The sequence below is a fragment of the Mustela erminea genome, chromosome 9 (genome assembly GCF_009829155.1).
Source record: "Mustela erminea isolate mMusErm1 chromosome 9, mMusErm1.Pri, whole genome shotgun sequence".
Taxonomy (NCBI): Eukaryota; Metazoa; Chordata; class Mammalia; order Carnivora; family Mustelidae; genus Mustela; species Mustela erminea.
The window spans coordinates 105,464,971-105,484,583 of NC_045622.1; the positions used below are offsets into that span (position 1 = coordinate 105,464,971).

General features: G+C 55.0%; 1 protein-coding gene across 1 annotated transcript; it reads left to right on the plus strand.

The window, feature by feature from the left end:
* Positions 1-513: 513 nt before the first annotated feature.
* SLC3A2 (solute carrier family 3 member 2) lies at positions 514-6,847 on the plus strand. Its single transcript, XM_032358716.1, has 9 exons — positions 514-1,127; positions 1,466-1,639; positions 2,303-2,397; positions 4,370-4,438; positions 4,543-4,601; positions 4,762-4,942; positions 5,074-5,217; positions 6,147-6,230; positions 6,344-6,847. The coding sequence occupies exons 1-9, from the start codon at positions 695-697 to the stop codon at positions 6,707-6,709; spliced, it is 1,605 nt and encodes a 534-aa protein (XP_032214607.1). The 5' UTR covers positions 514-694; the 3' UTR covers positions 6,710-6,847.
* The last annotated feature ends 12,766 nt before the right edge of the window (positions 6,848-19,613 follow it).

Here is a 19,613-nt window from a genome sequence, read left to right on the forward strand (position 1 = left end):
ATCGGGTTAGAGTTCCTTTGGTCAAGTTAATAAAAACGCATTGTGGTGGGCGCCGAATAGTTGCAACGTGATGAACTGTCTGAACTGGACTCAAGATGAGTCTTGAAGGAAGAGGAAGCCCTGCGGGGAAGCGGAGGTCTAGCGCCAAGTCCCAGAAGCTGGAGGAGACGCAGCAAGGTCGGAGAGAGGGGAGCTCCGTGCCGCCGGCTCTGAGAGCGCCAGAGGCCATGCGAAGTGGGAACCACCACGCGGTGGCCTGAGCCCCGGGCCAGGGGCAGACGGAGGACCGCGTCCGGGTGCGCCCCCGCCTTCGGAGTGGGAGGGGAGGGGCCGGTCTCCCAGCGGCTCTGTACTGTCCCTCCAGGTCCCCTTCGCGGGGCGGGACAAATCAGACTCCGCCCACCGAAAAGCGGCTCAGCTCTCTGGGCTTTGATCTGGAAGGAGCCGTAGGGGCCCAGAAAGAGCGATCGGGGCCGTTCCTCTTTAAGGGGCGGGCGGGGGCGGGGCTCCCGGGCCTCTTCCAGGAGGCTGCGCCCAGTCCTGGGCAGACGCGGACGCAGTAGCCGAAGCTTGTGCGGGGCTCGCTGGTACCCGGAGCCGGTGCCGAAGCCGTGGTGAGGCCGGGAACGTAGGGACAGGAGTCCAGCCACCACTTGACCGCAGGCTGCATCGTGTCGCCGGTTCCGCGGGCACCATGAGCCAGGACACAGAGGTGGACCTGAAGGAGGTGGAGCTGAACGAGCTGGAGCCCGAGAAGCAGCCGATGAACGCGCCGTCCGGGGCGGCCATGGCGGCGGTCGTGGCGGGCGGCGCGGAGAAGAACGGTCTGGTGAAGATCAAGGTGGCCGACGACGAGGCGGAGGCGGCGGCCGCGGCCAAGTTCACCGGCCTGTCCAAAGAGGAGCTGCTGAAGGTGGCGGGCAGCCCCGGCTGGGTGCGCACGCGCTGGGCGCTGCTGGTGCTCTTCTGGCTCGGCTGGCTCGGCATGCTCGCGGGCGCCGTGGTCATCATCGTGCAGGCCCCGCGCTGCCGCAAGCTGCCGGCGCAGAGCTGGTGGCACAAGGGCGCCCTCTACCGCATTGGCGACCTTCAGGCCTTCCAGGGCCCCGAGGGGGGCGACCTCGCCGGTGAGCTCCGTGCGCGGCCGGTTAAACCCGGAGTCCTGACCCCCTCCCCGCCCCGGAGTGTCCCGCACCTTCCTCCCTCTCTTGGAGGAAAGCCGCCCTCACTCTCTCTTGGCGCGGGGTGGGGGTACCTGACTCAGCGTCTTCCCTTCCCCTCCGGCTCCGGAAGCCGGGCGCTGACGTTTCTCAAGTAATGTGCCGGGCATCTTACATCAGCACCCCTGGGTCTTGTGATCGAAGCGCACCCCCGACCCCACACTGAGTTCCCGGGAGAGGGGAGAATAGGGCGGATCAAGGGCCTCCCGGAGGGGCTTCACCTCAACCCTGCTTCCCGGTTTCAGGCCTGAAGGAACGTCTCGATTACCTGAGCACCCTGAAGGTGAAGGGCTTTGTGCTGGGCCCAATTCACAAGAACCAGAAGGATGACCTCGCGGGGACCAACTTGGAACAGATCGACCCCACTTTTGGCTCCAAGGAAGATTTTGACAGTCTCTTGCAGTCGGCCAAGAAAAAGAGTGGGTGTCCTGAAGTTGCTTGGGAAGCAGCTGAGAAGGGCTTGGCCTTCTGGCCATAGGAAGGACAGATTAGGAATTTTATTGGGTTCAAAAACTGACTGGGTCTGAGTTTTCCTAAGGCAGGTACGGAGGAAGTTTCTTAGGCTTTAGCCTAAAATTAATTTGTCATGTGGTTCGGAGACGTAATTGCTTTGTGTCCAGCCCTTTTACTTCTTGGCTTCAGTGCCCTTGTTTGCAAAATGTAGGCTTTTCCTGATTCACTGGTTTATTTTTATTTTATTTTTAAGTAGGCTTCATTGCCCAGTGTGGGACTTGAGCTCATGACCCTGAGATCAAGACTCACATGCTTTACTGACTGAGCCAGCCAGGCGCCCCTAATTCAGTGGCTTTTAAACTTTCAGAGGAGCGGATCCTTTTGAGAAAAATAGCCACATGAAATCAAAGGGTACACTTTGGGGGTGGGGAGCCCAGGGCCCCATAACTCAGCCTTCTCCACTACAGTGTGTGCCTGCTGCCCTAGAAGATCTTAAGGCTGGGTTCAGATCTAAGCATATGTGCCACATGATACATACCGAATAGTCTGCCGGCTTGTGTTTGTTGATTTCTAACTTTTCCCTCGCCCCAGAGTCTTTCTCATGACTCCGGTTTTCTCCATTGTTCCAGGCATCCGGGTCATTCTGGACCTTACTCCCAACTACCGGGGCCAGAACTCGTGGTTCCTCCCCACAGAGATTAACTCTGTGGCCGCCAAGATGAAGGTGAGTGTGTTGATGCTGCCGGCAGGGGCAAGCTGGATGTTGGGGCTGTGTTGAGCCTTCTGGCAAGCCCTGTAAACGGAACCTGGCTCCAGCCGAGGGGACCCTGGGTCCTTGGAGCCAAACTGGCGCACTCCTCCCGCAGGCAGGATGGGTGGCCAACAGGGCACCCCCCCCCCTTTTGCTTGTTCCTTTTCTGACCAGTGATTTTTCTTGTTTCCTTGACTCTGATGGTAACAGTGCCAGGAAAGGAATTTCTCAGATGTCAATCTGGATTTGATTTTTCTTCCTTTTGGGAGAGGAAGCCCTTTCTCTGTGGGACTCCTGTTCTGTCTGGTTTCCCAGCTCTTGTTTGATGTGTTCTGGAGCAGAGCCCAGACTGAGCTTGTACGTGTCTGGGTCTGTGCCATGTGTTCTGTATGCGTTCTGAATTTCTCTGTGACCACACAGGGACCCTATCATCTCTTGTCTGTAAATGGAGAAGCTAAGGTTCAGAGGGGCTTGCTGTGTTTAGGGTTGGAGGTCCTAGATAGTCTCATTTCTGTGATCTGCCTTCCCTGAGTAAAGGTATAGGTGCAAAGACTGCCCAGCAGGCTGGGAATGGGACTTTGTCGTCTGAGCTCCTGGTGCCTGGGTTCTAGGACACTGACCAGGTCAGCAGGGGTGGAGTAAAAATGGACCAGACCCTGACCCTTTGTTGGCCCCTGTGACTCTGAGTTAGAATTCTTTACTCCTAGCATTTCCATAGGACCCTTGGTCATCCAGTTCAGCCCTTGCTAATTGCTGGAAGACGCTTTAAGAGTTATTGATGGAGGGGAGGGTGCGAGTGCGCCTGGCTGGCTCAGTCAGGAGTGATTCTTGATCTCAGGGTGACTCTTGATCTCAGGGTCGTGAGTTTGAGCCCCACGTCGGTGGTGATAGAGTTTACTCTAAAAAAAAAAAACAAACTCTTAAAAGTTATTAATGCAGGAATGTTTTTAGATGGTAAATGGTGTGGCGTGAGGTGTGGTAGCTTCAGATGAAAAGAGAGGCAGAAACAAAAAATGAAACTGGAGGTGAGAGGAAAGAGCACAGGGCCGGGGGCTGTGGAGCTGGGGGCCCCGTGTGCTACATTGACCTGTTGCCTGGAATTCAGGCCTGGGCCTGTGCTGCAGAGCTGACTCCACTTTTCAGTGGAGACTTTCACTTTTATACTGCCCCAGGGCTGTGCTTTGAATTACGCTCTTTCATCCTTGGCCCTGCTCTGACCTGCTGTCTTCCTTCTACCCTTCCCAGGCCTCAGGACGCTGGCAGAGGAGTAAGGACACTTGTGGGATCTTGGCTAGCATTTCGGGTCCCGTGTCCGCTGCTCTCGGACTGTGGTCTTGGGCATGCTTCCTTGCTGCTCTGGGAGTGTTGCCTCATTTCTGACCTGAGCATATAAGCATTCCGCACATTCTAAGGGTTAAATGAAGTTACGTTTACGAACGTACTTTTTCTCTTGGGCTTTTTCCTATAGGTGTCCAAAGGTGAACCTGTGCGATTGGCCCTGAGGAGGAACAGAGAAGTGAAATGCCGCAGCGTTAAGAATCAGTCATAGTTCAGAAGCGGGTGGGGTGGGGGTTAGGGACGAAGGCTAAACCTTTATGATAGAGGTGGTTAAGTGAGGCTGGTCAAGGCAAGTGACTCTCCCAAGGTCAAGGGGACGTGCATCCTGGACAGGGTTTGACGTGGGTGGAATTTTTTCTTTAAAGATTTTGTTTATTTGACAGAGATCACAAATAGGCAGAGAGGCAGGCAGAGAGAGAGGGGTAAGCAGGCTCCCCGCTGAGCAGAGAGCCCGATGTGGGGCTCGATCCCAGGGCTCTGAGATCATGACCTGAGCTCACAGCAGAGGCTTAACCCACTGAGCCACCCAGGCGCCCCACATGGGGTGAATTTTGTAAGCCTTTGTCAGAGTATCAATACCTTTTCCCTGTTCTTTCCTTCCCTGTAGGATGCTCTGAGTTTTTGGCTGCAGGCCGGTGTGGATGGGTTCCAGGTTCGGAATGTGGAGAGTCTGGAGGTGAGTCCCTTTCCATGTGAGAGGCAGAGCCTGGGTGAGAGCAGAGGGACTCTCGAGGGCTTGGTAGCATTCCCTGGTCCTTGACTTGGCTTTTTCTCCTCCAGGATGCACCTTTGTTCCTGGCCGAGTGGCAGAACATGACCAAGAGCTTCAGTGAAGATAGGTGAGTGCTAGACCTCTCCCGCCGGCTCTGCTGCATTCTGAGATGCTCCCGTTGAGGGCTAGGCCCCGGGACGAGGACTTCCCAGTCCAAAGAACCTTCTCCACCTTCATTCTTTTCTTGCTCTTTACCAACCTGGCCCCCCCACCCCCGCTCTGTGCAGGCTGCTGATTGCCGGGACCGAGTCTTCTGACCTTCGGCAGATCCTGAGCCTGCTCGGGTCCACCAAGGACCTGTTGTTGACGAGCTCATACCTGTCAAGCTCTGGTTCCACTGGGGAGCGCATGGAATTCCTGGTCACCCAGTATCTGAACGCCACTGAGGATCACTGGTGCAGCTGGAGCGTGAGTACCATGGTGGGGGGGGGTGGCGCCGGCTGGTGGGCGGGGGTGGGGGCGCTCGGGGAGGCAGGGGTGTTGGCAGATGGAGGCAGAGGCGGGCTTTGGGGTTCACCTCTGTGCGTCCATTCCCGCAGCTGTCCCAGACGGGGTTCCTGGCTTCCCTCGTGCCGGCTCACCTCCGCCGTCTCTACCAGCTGCTGCTGTTCACCCTGCCCGGCACCCCGGTTTTCAACTACGGAGATGAGATTGGCCTGGAGGCAGCTGCCCTTCCTGGCCAGGTACAGCTTGCCGCCTCCCCCCCCCCCCACCCCGCACGCTGTGGGGAGGTTGTGTGGGTGGCAGCAAGCAGACGGGTGCCTTGTTTGAAACCGAGTCTGATCCCCGGTTAGTCCCCTGATCGGTCGCTGTGCGGCCTCGGCAGGTCATTTCCCTGCCGTCGCCTTGATCATCTCTTCTGGGATATTGCGCTGCTTGTAGGATTCAGTGAGAGCCTATTTTAAGATGCGGTGGCTGAGCTGACCCCTGCTGGGTATTCGGGTGGGAGCCAGCCCTCGCCTGTCCCCTCATTCGTTCATTCGTTCTCGCGTTCACGGGACTCTGTGCCCTCCAGCAACTCCTGGTTCAGGAGAGGGCCCAGAGGAGTCCGAGAAATGCAGGGCAGCCCTTGCTGTGGTCGGGGTAAGGGCACGAAGGCGCTGGCTTACCTTTAGCCATAGGCTTGGAGGTTGGTACCCTGGCTGATGTGCATGGAGCTGCCGTCTAGTTACTCCGCGGTTTTCTGGGGCCACTGCTCTGTGCCCCCCGCAGAGGATACAGCAGTGCACAGGAGAGCTGCAGGTGGTGAAGTTAGATAATAAAACAGAATGAAGGTGCCCGGTACTCGCTCAGTGCTGTGCAAGAGAGAGCAGGGCCGGGGGCCTGGAGGACAGGGATGGGGGACGTTTTCTGTCGAGGGCCGTAGAAGATCCGGTGGGGCAGCAGAGCAGAGGCCGGAGGGCTATGAGGGAGCTGGCTATGGCCGTCTGGGAGAAGAGCCCTCAAGGGTAGGGCCCCGTGTGGGCAGCGACCCGAGGCACGAGCCTGCCTTGCGTGTCCAGTCGAAGTCAGGCCACGGTCGGGCCACACTCGGGGACAGTGTGGGACTAGGAGAGGGAGGAGAAGGGAGAGTGGGCCCAGGCCTTTTCCAAGTCCTGTTTTCTCTGCTCAGCCTGTGAAGGCTCCATTCATGCTCTGGGATGAGTCCAGCTTCCCCAACACCTCAGGACTCGGAAGTACCAACATGAGTGTACAGGTAAGGGTTTTGGGTGGGCCAGGCCTGCTCAGCAGAAGGTGGGCAGGTGGCTTCTAGAAGCTTGCACCGAGGGGCGTCCTTCATCTTTTCCTGCTCTCCGCCGTCCTTTGCAGAGCCAGAGTGAAGACCACGGTTCCCTCCTCTCCCTGTTCCGGAGGCTGAGCGACCAACGGGGCAAGGAGCGCTCTCTGCTGCACGGAGACTTCCACGTGCTGTCCTCCCCCGAGCCCGACCTCTTCGCCTACATCCGCCACTGGGACCAGAACGAGCGCTTCTTGGTGGTGCTCAACTTCGGGGGTGTGGGCCACACTGCCATGTTGGGGACCTCTGGTGTGCCGGCCAGCGCCAGCCTGCCGGCCAGTGTCAACCTGCTGCTCAGCACCGATGTGGGCCGTGAGGAGGGCGTGTCTCTGGAATTGGAGCACCTGAACCTGAAGCCGTATGAAGGGCTGTTGCTCCGCTTCCCTTACGTGGCCTGACAGGACCCCCCTCCCCTCACCTGGGCCCTTCAGATCCTGGTTTCTTTTCCTGCTTTTTTTTTACTGTTACAGATTACAGATGAAACCCCAGATTAAAGTGTGTTCCGGCTTCAAATAAAAGCCACTCCCATCTGGTGAGGTCTTGCCTTCTCTCCACTTCTCTGTCGGGGCAGGGGCACCCCTCCCTGCTCCCCCTCCCCCTCCTTCCTTCCCCTCTGCCCCCACCCCCCCAGACCTGCCCATCCTGATCAGAGCCAGAGAGTTTCGCATCTGCTCTAGCCCAGGGAGGGAGGGGCCTTTCAAGCTCACAACAACATGGGGTCCGGGCTAGGACTAGCATCGGGTAGCCGGGGGCCTCTCCTGGAGGTCTTGGGTCTTAACTGATATTTTCCCCTTCTCCTCCTCAGCAATGGTCTCCAGCCAAGTGTGGTCAGGTTTCCTTGTTTTTGCAGACTTGGCCTTTCAGGGAGGAAGAGGGAGAGGCGGGGGGGCTTGTTTTCCAAGAGGTACTTCTAAAGGATACTGGAGGGCATTCGTTCAACAGGACTCGCCTGTGTCCTTAGCACATTGACAGTTGTTTCCGGTGCTGGGGTTCCAGGAGGGAACAAAGTACAAAATCCCTCTCTCCTTGGGGCTTCTAGTTCAGTGCGGAGATGGAGGAGAAAGGTGAATGCCATTTAGAGGGCCATGGATGGAGTGATGGGGAAACAGTAACAGGGAAGGGGGGGGCGGGGCCCGGGCCCGGAGTGGAGGGAGTTTGGGGAGGGGCTGGAGGCATCCTCTCCTGGAAGGGGATGTTCAAATGGAAGGAGGGGGTTCCTTTGCCAGATACCTGGGGAAGGGGGCGCCCCGGGGCCCTCGGGCAAGGATATGCTTTACTCAAGGATCAGGGTATGGGGTCTCATTGGCAGGGGTGAGGCAGATCACGAAGGTCCCAGTAAGGCAGTCACAAAGAATTTGGCCAATAGCACAGTCTGAGGACACAGTCCCACATAACTGCCCTCACTTCAAACACCAGCTGCAAGTCACAGGCCTCAAACCATCCTCTGTGGATAATTTGCTAGAATGACTTACAGAACTCAGGAAAGCCCCAAGATGATGGTGTTTTAATAGCGGAAGGATGCATGTGCCACCAGAGGATGGGGTGTGTAGGGGGGAGTCTGGGGGGGCTCGAGGAGTGAAGCTCTCAGAGGGTTGTCCTCTCCCAGTGGAGCACTGGACCCTGGTTTGTGATGCCCAGTGTGGCCCAGCAGGGAAGCTTCCCTGGGCCTTGGTGTCCGGGGTTCTCCTTGGTTCCCACATGGCCAACCTCGAGTCTCCACTTCCTCCCAGAGGTCGTGTGTCCCAAAGCACTTGTAAGTCACACTGTTAGACTGACAGACGTCTGAGGGCTCCAGGTAAACACTCCTGTCAGGACATTTCAGGGGCTTAGATGTTGGCTAAGCCGAACTGCGCTCCACACACGGTCTGAGGGAGTGGGATGGCAGCTGGAGGGCTCCGAGCAGCCAGTGTGGTCCGGCTTTGATTTTCGAGGACTCCCGGGCTGTCCTGCTAGCTGGGAGGCTAGGTCAAGGGTGGTTAGGGCTGCAGTTTTACTAGCCTTATGGGGTAGCAGTGGTGACGAGCTATGTGCATGGGCTTTGCAGGTAGATCCATGGGATTTTCTGTAGGATCTTCTCTGGCAGTCTTGATCCTTAGGTTGGCCTCACAGCCCTGGGGGTTAAGTTGGGCCCTCCCAGCGTTCTTAGGGAAAAGAACAGTTGATTCCTACAGGATGGAACTGGGCCTCTAAGGGGGTCCTAGTACAGGGGACAGGTCAAGAGACTCGATGCTCCCGTGAAGGTCTGTTCCGCGTCTGCTCACTTTGGTCTCCCTCACCCTGCACCTGGGCCCAGGCTGCCACGGCATACACTCTGGTGCCAAGGTCACAGTTCCCGTCACGACGCCCTTGGCAGCCAGCCAGCTGGGCCTGGGTTCTTTCTGCCTTCCTCATCCCTTCTGCCTCCTACTTCCTACCGCCTCCGGGTTCTGGCCCTTGTCTGGTCTGGGCCGCTCCTCCCTGAGGCTCCGCTCCCAGGGGGCTGACTCCAGCCTCCCTGTTTTCTCTCTCGCTCTGCCCTGGCCTCCCCTCTGGCCCGGGGGGGGTATCATGGTGTCACTTAAACATGGAACCTCATCCTGATTTCGTGCTTTGCAATTTCCTGTAGACTTTCACTTTTTCGAAAGCCCTTTCCCTGTTACAGTGGGGTACTGAGTAGCCTAGGGGGGCCTTGGATATAGAAAAGTCAGGGTGATTATAAGGTTTTGGCCCAATAGTGGGGAGACTGCTAGAGGAACAGGTTTAGTTTTTACAAAGATCATAAAAGACACCACGTGAACTGTTTGAAGGTGTGTGTTCAGTGGCATTAAGTATATTCACACTGGCCTGACCAACGCTACCATCCACCTCCAGAATGCCATCATGTCGACCTAATGTACCCATTAAACAGAACTCCGTCCCTCTGTGTTTTAAAATTTTTTTAAAAGATTTTATTTCTTGGAGCACAAGCAGGGGGAAAGGCAGGGGGAGAGGGAGAAGCAGAATCCCTGCTGAGCACGGATCCCCATATGGGTCTTGATCCCAGGACTCTGAGATCATGACCTGAGCCACCTAGGCACCCCCACCCCCACCCCTGGCCCATATTCATTTTTATTTTTATTTTATTATTTTTAAAAGATTTAATTTATTTGACAGATCATAAGTAGGCAGAGAGTTAGGTGGGGGTGGGGGGAAAGCAGGCTCCCTGCTGAGCAGAGAGCTCTATGTGGGGCTCGATTCCAGGACCCTGAGATCATGACCTGAGCTGAAGGCAGAGCCTCAACCCACTGAGCCACCCAGGTGCTCCCATATTCGTTTTTAAAATAGAAAATGAAGAAACCAAACATTAAAGGAAGACACAGGAACTCCCAAAGATACTGGGGGACATCCTGGTCATGGTCAGACCTTTGTGCCATGGGGAACATGAGGAGATCAACGAGGGGCTCTGAGTCTGCAAGACCCGAGCCACGGGGGGCCTCACATTCACCGCTGTGTCAAAGGAGGAAGGAAGTGAGAGGCAGATGGAGACAGAAGCCGTCTCAGCCCCCCAACTACCCTGTGAAGGAGGAATTCTCACCCCTCCCCCATTATTATAGTCGAAGCAGGTGGCCAGGATGCAGAGTCCTCTGGAAAAATCTTAACATTCACTGTCCAGTGAATTGGAATCTCCAAGGGGGTGAGCCTGGGAGTTAACTTTTTTTTTTTTAAGATTTTATTTATTTATTTGACAGAGATCGCAAGTAGGCAGAGAGGCAGGCAGAGAGAGTGAGAGGAAGGGAACCAGGCTCCCTAGTGAGCAGAGAGCCGGATGTGGGGCTCCATCCCAGGACCCTGGGATGATGACCTGAGCCAAAGGCAGAGGCTTTAACCCAGTGAGCCACCCAGGTGCCCTGTGGGAGTTCATTTGTAACCCGCTTTCTCAAATGATTCCCACAGCACTTTGGGAATCACTAGATCAGTGTTTTGCAAACTTGCTGAATTATATCTGAGGAGCAAAGAGGAGGGCCAAGAAGTCCCAGTTTTTCTCCTGAATGTCCTGTTCCAGCAGGATCTGGGAGAGGACATCAGAATCTCTGTAAGAAGCTGAGATAAGAACAGGACAGAAGGCGGCTCTCACTGGTAGGGAGCGATATGATCAGGTTTGAGTCGCAGGAAGCTCACTCCCGCGCTGGTGTCGGGGAAGAAGAGGAAGGTGGCCAGGAGCCCTCTAAGAGGCTGCCCGAACAGCCCGGGGAGGATGCAGAACTGAAGGAGGCAGAGGCTGTGGGGTTCAAGAGGAGGGGTTGGTTTGGAGAGATGTTTCAAGAGAAGAAGCTCCCGGATTTCCTGAGTGCCTAGGAAGGATGGACTTGACATGAAGGAAGAAGGGAGCTGTGCGGTGATGCTGAGCTTCTGGCTCCGGTGGTTAGGAAGCAGCCCGGGGTCCTCAAGCTGGTTGGGGGAGGCAGGAAGAGAAGCAGCTGTAGGCGGGAAGGGGACCAGCTCCACGTAGATGTGCTTGGGTGTAGGTGTCCTTGGACTTGCGGGTGGAGGCTTCCGGCAGGGGGGGGTCTGCCGCTCAGCAGAGGGGTAGAGATGGGGTTCATACCGTGAGTGTGAAGGGCGCCCTGGGGAGCATGGGGGGTGAAAAGGGCGGAAGGGAGAGGTTGGAGCCCTGAAGCCTGGCACCATTTACAGGACAGACATGGAAGAGGGGCCCGGGAAGAGAACAGAGCCCTGGGGGCGTGCGGGTGGGAAGGCAGGACGAGGAGACCAGGCTGGTGTCAACTAGAGCAGAGCTGTCCCAGGTGGCCTTCAGTTTGGTGACGTCATTGGTGGTCTTCCGGCAGCCCCCTCCAGACCGTTTCCAGGGGACGATGGGGAAATGGAGTTTTCTAATTCTAAGGGTAGGAGGGATTTGCACAAGTTTCTAGATAGTCTTAGTGGGTGTTCCTGGTTTTCTCCAGCAGCAGAGGAATTTATTGAAAGGCCATCAGGAACTGCCAGGAGGAGGGAGGACCAGACTTGGAAAATGGGCAGGAAGCAAGTGCCAAGCAGCAGGAAGGACAATTGTCTTTTCACTGGAACAGCCTGAGAGGCTGCCACCAGGGGACACACTGCCAGTGTGTGTGCCGTTGGGCACAAAGCCGTGGGCTGTGGGGACGGGGTGTGGGGGACACTGAAATTCAGACCCCAGGTCCCATGCCTGCCCAGAGGGGCACCCTTTCCCAGTTCACACTGGGGTGCTGGTTAACCTATGGTTAACCTAGGGGGAGTCCTGGATATAGAAGGGGTCAGGATGATTATAGGTTTTGGCCAGAGCAGGCAGAAGACAGGATGTACCTTGACTGAGGTGGGGAAGACTGCCGGAGGCACAGACTTAAAAGGAGAAATGAGCAGTTTGGCTTTGCGGCCTCTGAGATTGGACAGGCACCTGGTGGAAACGTCAGGATGTTAGCAGGGCGTACTGCCCCAGCATTAGCGCAGTGACCTGGGCTACAGATTCGAACCTGGGAGTCGGGGGTACAACTGGCATGGAGAGCCGCAGAATGGCAGGAGGAGACCAGAAGGGTAAGGGTAGAGAGGGCAGAGAAGGGGAGCAAGGGGCCAGAGCAGGTGAGAAGCCAGCAACAGACACCGAGAGCGAGGGGCAGCGAGGTGGATGGGAGGGGGTGCCCTGAAGACCAGGCACTGGGGAAACATTGGGTCCCACGCTGCTGGGGGGCCCAGTGGGAACACAGTGTCTAGGCTGTTATGTTTATCAGCATGGAGGCCTTTGGTGACCTTGACGAGAGCAGTTTTGGTGGAGGCTGCGGCAAAAGCCAACTGGAAGGGGCTCCGGAGGGTCCAAGGAGAGAATTCGGAGTCCGTGCCTGTAGACAGGGGAACTATTAAGGAAGAGACAGAAATGAGGGGGTAGCAGGAAGAAGAAGGGACCAGAAGTCTTTGGTTTCTTAAAGATGGGAGCAGCGACCGTGCATTTGCTTAGGTGAAAAGGGAAAATGCCAGAGGGAGGACCCTGGAGGGGTGGATGCCTTTGCGGGTGGGAAAGGGGACAGGATCTAGGGTGAGGTTGTGAGGGGAGGAGGGCCTGCGGTATTGCACTGTCACACGCGAGGCACGCAGACGAGGACGGAGTGGCGGGGTAGACATGGTGGGAGTTTGTGGAATTCTACCCCCCAGATTGCTTTTTATTTTCTCGGTGAAATAGGAAACAAGGTCCTTGGCTGAGCGTGAGGACTGGGGCCTCCCCAGCGTGGGAGGTTTGAGGAGTGGGGACACGTATGAATAAACATCCAGGATGGTCCCATTCACAGCGTCTGGAGGGAGACTGACAGCAAGCACCTCATCTCCCGGTTAGATGTGCGGAATCTCGGGGACACCCCAGACCTCGGCAGTCAGCACCTGAATTTGCACGTTGGATCCCAGGTGACCCGGGCGAGCTCCAGGTGGACAAGCCCTGATGTAGGAGAATGGGAAGGCCATGTAGTTGGGCCGCCTGGCAGTGTAGACAATCCTTTTTGGACCCGCCCTTGTTCCTCTTGGTGCTAATGGAATGTCAGCACTTGGCCTTAAAAATTTCAGGTCCCAGGGCACCTGGGTGGCTCAGTGGGTTTAGCATCTGCTTTTGGCTCAGGTCATGATCCTGGGGTCTTGGGATCGAGTCCCGCATCAGGTTCCTTGCTCAGCAGGAACCCTGCTTCTCCCTCTGCCTACTGCTCCCCCTGCTTGTGCTCTCTCTCTCTGACAAATAAATAAATAAAAATCTTTAAAAAAAAAGATTTTATTTATTTATCTGACACAGAGAAAGATCACAAGTAGGCAGAGAGGCAGGCAGAGAGAGAGGGGGAAGCAGGCTCTGCTGAGCAGAGAGCCCAATGCGGGGCTCGATCCCAGGACCCTGAGATCATGATCCGAGCTGAAGGCAGAGGCTTAACCCACTGAGTCACCCAGGTGCCCCTAAATAAATAAAAAGCTTAAAAAAAAATTCCAGGTCCGTCTAACTGGTGGAGATGAAAATAACCCCGGCTCAGCCTAAGGAGAAAAAAATGTTCCCTTTTTTTTCTGAAGCCACGGAAATGAAAGCAGCTTCTTTCCTGCAGCTGAAAACCATCCTTGCAAATGTTACTGCTTACAAGAGAATCTTGTCAGACAATCACATGTAAGAGGCGGTTGCTTTGTCCTGTGAAAGTAACCTTTAACTTTTACAAAGCTTGTGATTCTGATCGCTTGTCTTCCTTAATAATGGGTTGCCCTGGCAATAATATTTAAATTCACTTCTCTGTTTTCTCGAAGGTATAAATACCTGTGAGTTTCTTTGTTAAGGCAGAAGGGGAGCACGGGGCACCTCCCTCGGGTCCCACACGCAGGAGATAATGGAATCCCGGTGATTGTGACTGCGAGGTCTCTACAACAGACTTCGAGAGTCTGGTCTCGTTCAAATGAACACCCAGGGGACAAGGGCACACCTTGTGGGGGTGGAGGGCAGGGGACACGAGAGGTCCCCGCGTTAAGGATACCTTTGGGGAGAAGGCCAGGAAGCTGACCGAGGACGAGTACAAGGAGACGTGGATGGCACCATGGGGCCCACTGGCTGATGGTGTCGGTCTACGAAGGTGGCAGGACCTTTGCCCCAGCCATCCTTGGCTGTCCACATGTGGGATCAGGGAAGCTGGATGGTGGGGTTCATCTGGGTAGTGCCTTTGCAGTGGAAACCCGGGGCCCGGGGGCCGTGGACAGCTGTGCCATGGATGAGAGATTGCCCGGTGCCGGCTTCTCAGGGGAGGAAGTTTGATGGCAGGGGAGGGGAGAAGCAGTGCCTCCCTCCAGGCAGCAGCTGAGGACTCTGGGATAGTAGGGAGGTGGGTAAGTACGGCACGTGGGTCACACAGCCGGGGTGAAGGGGAGGAGAGCAGGGGCTCAGAGATCACTCGGGAATGGCCTCTTGGCTCTGCCCCGTCTAAACCCATTAGCTCAGTTTCCTCATGTAGGAGATGATCTGAACTCTTTACTCACAAAACTTACAACACCAAATTGTGTGTGTGTGTATTTTCTCACACCAGCCACTTCTCCTACAATTCAGTTCAATTCTCCTACAGTTCAATGCAATTCTGGCACTATCGAAGGGCTCACTCCCCCAGACTGCCATCCTTTGAGATGCCAGTCGTAAGTGCCAGGTTGTCCCCGGAAATTTCTGACCAACGGGCTAACAATTCAAAGGGCTCCATGGGTTTCAGAATTCTCTAGGATGATGCACCCAACTCAGGAAAGTGCTTTCCTTACCATTAAGAGTTTCTTATAAAAGTTACAACTCAGGAACGGATACCTAGAAGAGATGTAAGGGGCAAGGTTCGGGGGAGGGAAGGTGCACAGGGAACGTCCTTGCCCTCCGGGTGTACGACCCTCCCAGCACCTTGATGTGTAAGCAGATCTGGAAGCTCCCTGTTCTCTGTCATTTAGGAGTTTTTATGGAGATGCCATCATGTAGGCATGACGGATCAAGTCCTCGGCCAGTAGTGATCGGAAGGAAATCTCCAGCTCTTCTCCCTTCCCCGAGGTCATGGGTGGGACTGAAAGTTGCAAGCCTCTTTTTAGGGGTTGGGTCCTCTGGCAACCAGCCCTCCTACCCCCCTCGAGCTCTGTAGGGTCCCTCCACCCCAACGGTTTCATCGTTGTCATAAACTCTGATCCTGGTTCCTGACACCGAGCTCCTAAATCCCTCGGAATTTCCTGGGTGATAGGAGTGCCTTTTTTCCTAATGTGATGGCTCTCGTTAGGCTCCTGGATAGCTTTGAGAGGGGCCGTAGGAGCTTGGAACTTTGAGTGCCCATTTCAGCTTCCAGGGAGAAGAGAGCGGCTAGAGGTTGAGTTAATAATCCACCACACTTACCTCCATAAAATCCCGGCAGTATGGGGTTCGAGGGGTCCCCAGTCAGTGAACACATTCTTGTGCTGGGACGGGGGTGCACCCCACTTTATTGGGAACAGAAGGTCCTGACTCGGGACCCTCCGGACTTCGCTGTTCCTCTGTCCATTCTCCTTTATCGTCTCCATCATATAACCCGTAAATGTGTTTATCCGAGTTCCCTGAGCAAAGTATTGAACCGGAGGAGGGGGTTGTGGGAATTCCCAACTTGTAGCCAAATCAGACAGAAGTCTGGGTCCCCTCACGACCCACTACTTGAGATTGGTGGGAATGAGGGGGAAGTCTCATGGCCCTGAGCCCTTAGCCTGTGGGATCTGATGTTAACTACAGGTAGATAGTGTCAGAATCAGTTGTTGGACACCTGGCTGATGTTGGAGAATTAGCTGATGTGGAAACAAACAAACAAACAAACAACTACTATTTGGTGTCAGAAATTTTGTGAGTAGAGTGTAAAGAAAACAGAATTTTTAGTGGGGCAAGAAAATTCCAGACAGAGGAACTGGAAGGAGTGAAAAGCATGAATGAGTGGGCTTGGGGCCTGTGTGAGGACCAGGGGAATTTCCGGGGCTGTCTAGGGTTCATGGGATGAGGGGGTCACAGAAGAGCCTGGATGGAAGGCTGTTGGAGGCTGATGGCCTTGCATTTTTATCTCAAGCTATTGGCCAGTTGTTAGCAAAAGACTGGCAGCATCGGATCTATGTTTTGGCAAAATCCCCTTGGCTGAAGCGTGGAGAATGAACGGGAATGGGATCAGTTAAGTCAGGGGTTGGCAAACTACGGCTGGTTGGCCTGGTTTTGTACCCATTGTAAGTTAAGAATGAGTTTTGCATTTTTAAATGGCCTGGAAAAAAAAAATCAAAGGAAGAATAAGGTTTTGTGACACATGAATATTATATGCAATTCAAAGCTCAGTGGAATTTAAATAAAGTTTTGTTGGAACATGGCCATGTTCATTCACTTAGGTATTGTTTATGGCTGCTTTTTCCTACAATGGCACAACCGAACAGTTGTGACAGCGACTATAATATGTAAGTAACTGCATAATATCCTTAATTTTGCCTCTTGGTCCACAGAACCTAAAATATTTACTATTTGGCCCTTTATAGAAAAGGTTTGTTAACCCCTGAATTAACGGTATTTTAAGCAGTTCAGGCACTCTTGCACTAGGGTGGTGATGGACAGACAGGGAGCGCTGGACGAATTTAGGAACTGTTCAGGAGGTGGACTGACCAACTGGTACAGGGACTTGAGAAGGAAAAGGAGTCCAAGATGATGCACAGATTTCTGAATTGAGTGCTGCGTGGATGGTGGTGCTAGCCCAGCCAGGAACACCGGGAGGGGGAGTAGAACTGGGGGGCGTACCGGGACCTGTAGGACCTACGGGGAGAGTGACGGTAGTTTTCAGGCTTATTTTGTGTGATAGTCTGATTCCTGGAGTTAGGCAGTTTGTGTGTGTTAAAGATGCAAAGAACAAAGGCATCACCTCAAAGTCTTTGGAGCTTGCGGCTGGTGTGGGACACCTGCCATTCCAAAGGCTTTTTTGTGCTGTAAAAGTAGGCGGTACCTGTCTAAATGTCCAGCTGGATCAGTGTCTGTTCTGTACAATCAGAGCCCGGCTCCAAGAAATGAAACTGATGATTCCAAAAGCCTGGGGGGAGGCCCTGGGAGAACATGGGGGGGCTGGGCTGTCCCTCCATGCCAAGCACCCCCCTCCCTCCCGCCCCCATCCGTCTCTTACTTGTCTGGTGAAGCCGGCATACAGGAGGTCAGGCTTGCCCCAGCAGGTTTAGCCTGGTAGCCAAGTGAACTGGTCCTTCCGGGGCCTCGGGTTCCTGCCAAGATGTGGGGCAGTTGCTGAGGTGGCCAATGATCTACTCTATCTTTTGCCTTGGGGTCCTGCTCTCTGGGAAGAAACCCCTGGCAGGTTTTAAGCGCCGATTCTCGGCAGAGCAATTCCCTAGGTTGCCAGCAGATGGCGCTCAAGTGATACGGTGAGAACCGCGGGGTGGCGGGGAGGGGGCAGCCCGGACGACAAAGTCCTACCCGGTGCCCCTTCTCTAGGCCCGCTCCAACTTGGTAGGGGCAGGAGGTGGCATTCACAAAGCCACCTCATTCTTTCCTCACTTCCTGTTCACGTTGGAAACAGCCCTTGTTCCCAGGGCCAAGGAGGACACCTTCAGGGCAGGGTGGTGGGGGTGGGGGGTGGGTGGGTGGTTTGGGATGTTTGGGGTGGACTGATGCCATATACAGCCACCTTCTCCTGTCAGCCTCAAGCCATTTCCTCCATCTTCTGGCAGCTGGCTTTGAAGGACTCTTGCTACAGAGGCTTGCAGGGCCCAGGCCCCATGTTTGGGATGCTGCCTTCGTGGACTGCAAGTCCTCCCCGACCCAGGCTTGCCCCGGACACTCCTTTCGGCAAGACCCGCTTCTCCCCCCACAACACCCCCTCCCAGGCCGGGGTGGGGGATGGGCCTCTGGACTCCGTAAAGGCACGGCTGGAGGTGTAGGGAAATGTGTGGGTCCGGAACAGCCTCGAACTCTGGTAACACTGGTCATTGCTCGCAGAGCCTGGGAAGGGCTTTCTTCCTAATCTCTCCAGCCCTCTTCCCTCTTCTGCCAGGAGCTCATTCCCCTTGAGGAGACTGAAAATAAGAGACTTGCCTAGGGTTGCCTGGTGGGGGCCATGGGCAAGGCAGGACTCGCACTTGCGACAAGGGACAAGTGTGAACAGCTAGCCCCATTCCTGATGGGAACACCAGCTCTGACCTCCCTCTCCTGGCTTCCGGATTCCAGAACTCCTCTCCTCCTAAGGCTGCTGCTCCGCTTCCTCACTCTCTCTGCCGCCAAGACTGCTTTTCCAGTGCCTTGGCCACAGGGCCGGGCATTGAACCCTAAAGGGGGCTCAGGGCTACAAGGGAGCAGTGGTGAGGAATGGGTGCTCCCAGCATCTAGAGGTGACATAGTGTGGGAAGCTGCCCTTTTTCTGGGGTCCTGACTGCTGTGTGTGGGGGGGGTGACCTTCTATGCCCTCTCTGTAAAAAGTTCAGCCCACCCAGGACCTCATTCCTTTAACCAGCGTTTCTCAAACTTTAGCCTGCATCAGCACACCCAGAGGGTTTGTTGAAGCACAGGCTGGGCTCGCTTGACCCCTAGAGTTTCTGGATCAGTAACCCTGGGGTGACCCCACTTAGAGATCTAACAAGTTCCTGAGTGATACTAATGCTACTGGTCAGGACGGCGGTGTCTTCAAGGATTAACTCGGGAGGTCTGGGTGGTCCAAACCCGGCACATTCTGGAGAAAGGTTTGGTCCTGTCCAGGGTCTCCAGGGTTGTGGGAGATCACCCCAGGCCCTTGGAATATCCCACCTGATAAGAGTGTCTTTGTTTACCTGGGGGCCCTGGGTCTCGTGGTATCAGATTAGCCTCGGAGGGGCTGGACACTGAGTAACTAAGGCCAGCCAAGTGGGTCAGCCAGGCTTACATGAGCAATTTCCAGTAGAAACATTGGACACCAAGGCTCAGGTAAGCTTTGTGGTTGGTAATCTTTCATGCATGTTGTCACACATGGAAGGCTTAAATGACTTCTTAAATGACCCCATGACTCCTGCTGGGAGAGGACAACTGGAAGCTTGTACCTGGTCTCTTTTAGACTCTGCCCTATGTGTTATTAGCTTTTGCTGATTTTTTTTTTTTTTCCCCTAAAGAGGGGGAGTCAGAGTGTACAGAGAGAGCAGGGGAAGGACAGAGACGCGCCCAGTGTGGAGCCCAGCGCAGGGCTCCGTCCCACAACCCAGAGATCATGACCAGAGCACAAATCAAGGGTTGGGATGCTTAACCGACTGAGCCACCCGGGCGCCCCTCTTTTGCCGATTTTAATTTATATTCTTTTACTGTAATAGATTTTAACCATGAGTGTAACAGCTCTGCTGAGTTAGGTGTGTTTTTCTAGCAAATCATTGAACCTAAGTGTGCTCCTGAGGACCCCAACGAGAACCACTACTCTGTGCTGTGGGGCTGACCTCTCGAAGATTCCTTTGCTTTAAGCTTTAGGGCCCCCTCACCCATGAGATGCCTAGAACCTGGCCTGAGGGTCCCCTTTATGGAGTGCTTTGGCCTGGACCCCAAGTGTCCCCTCTCCCTAGTCCACGGGTCAGGAGGCTGTGAATTGCCTGGAAGGCTGGGTGTTGCTTTGTAGGCTAACCCTGAATGGTCCTCCTGGGTCAGCGGGCCCTGGTCTCCCCATCTGTAAATGGAGCCTTGCAGCAGTTCTACTCTCTCTGGTTCTAGTAGGCCCCCAGAGCAGCCACATATGACAAAGCTGATAGAGCATATGCTGGGCTACGGGCAAGGGCAATGTATTTTACTTGGCCTCCCTACCGCCCATGAACGACCTACTCACCTGAGCCGGGGACCTTGGAGTG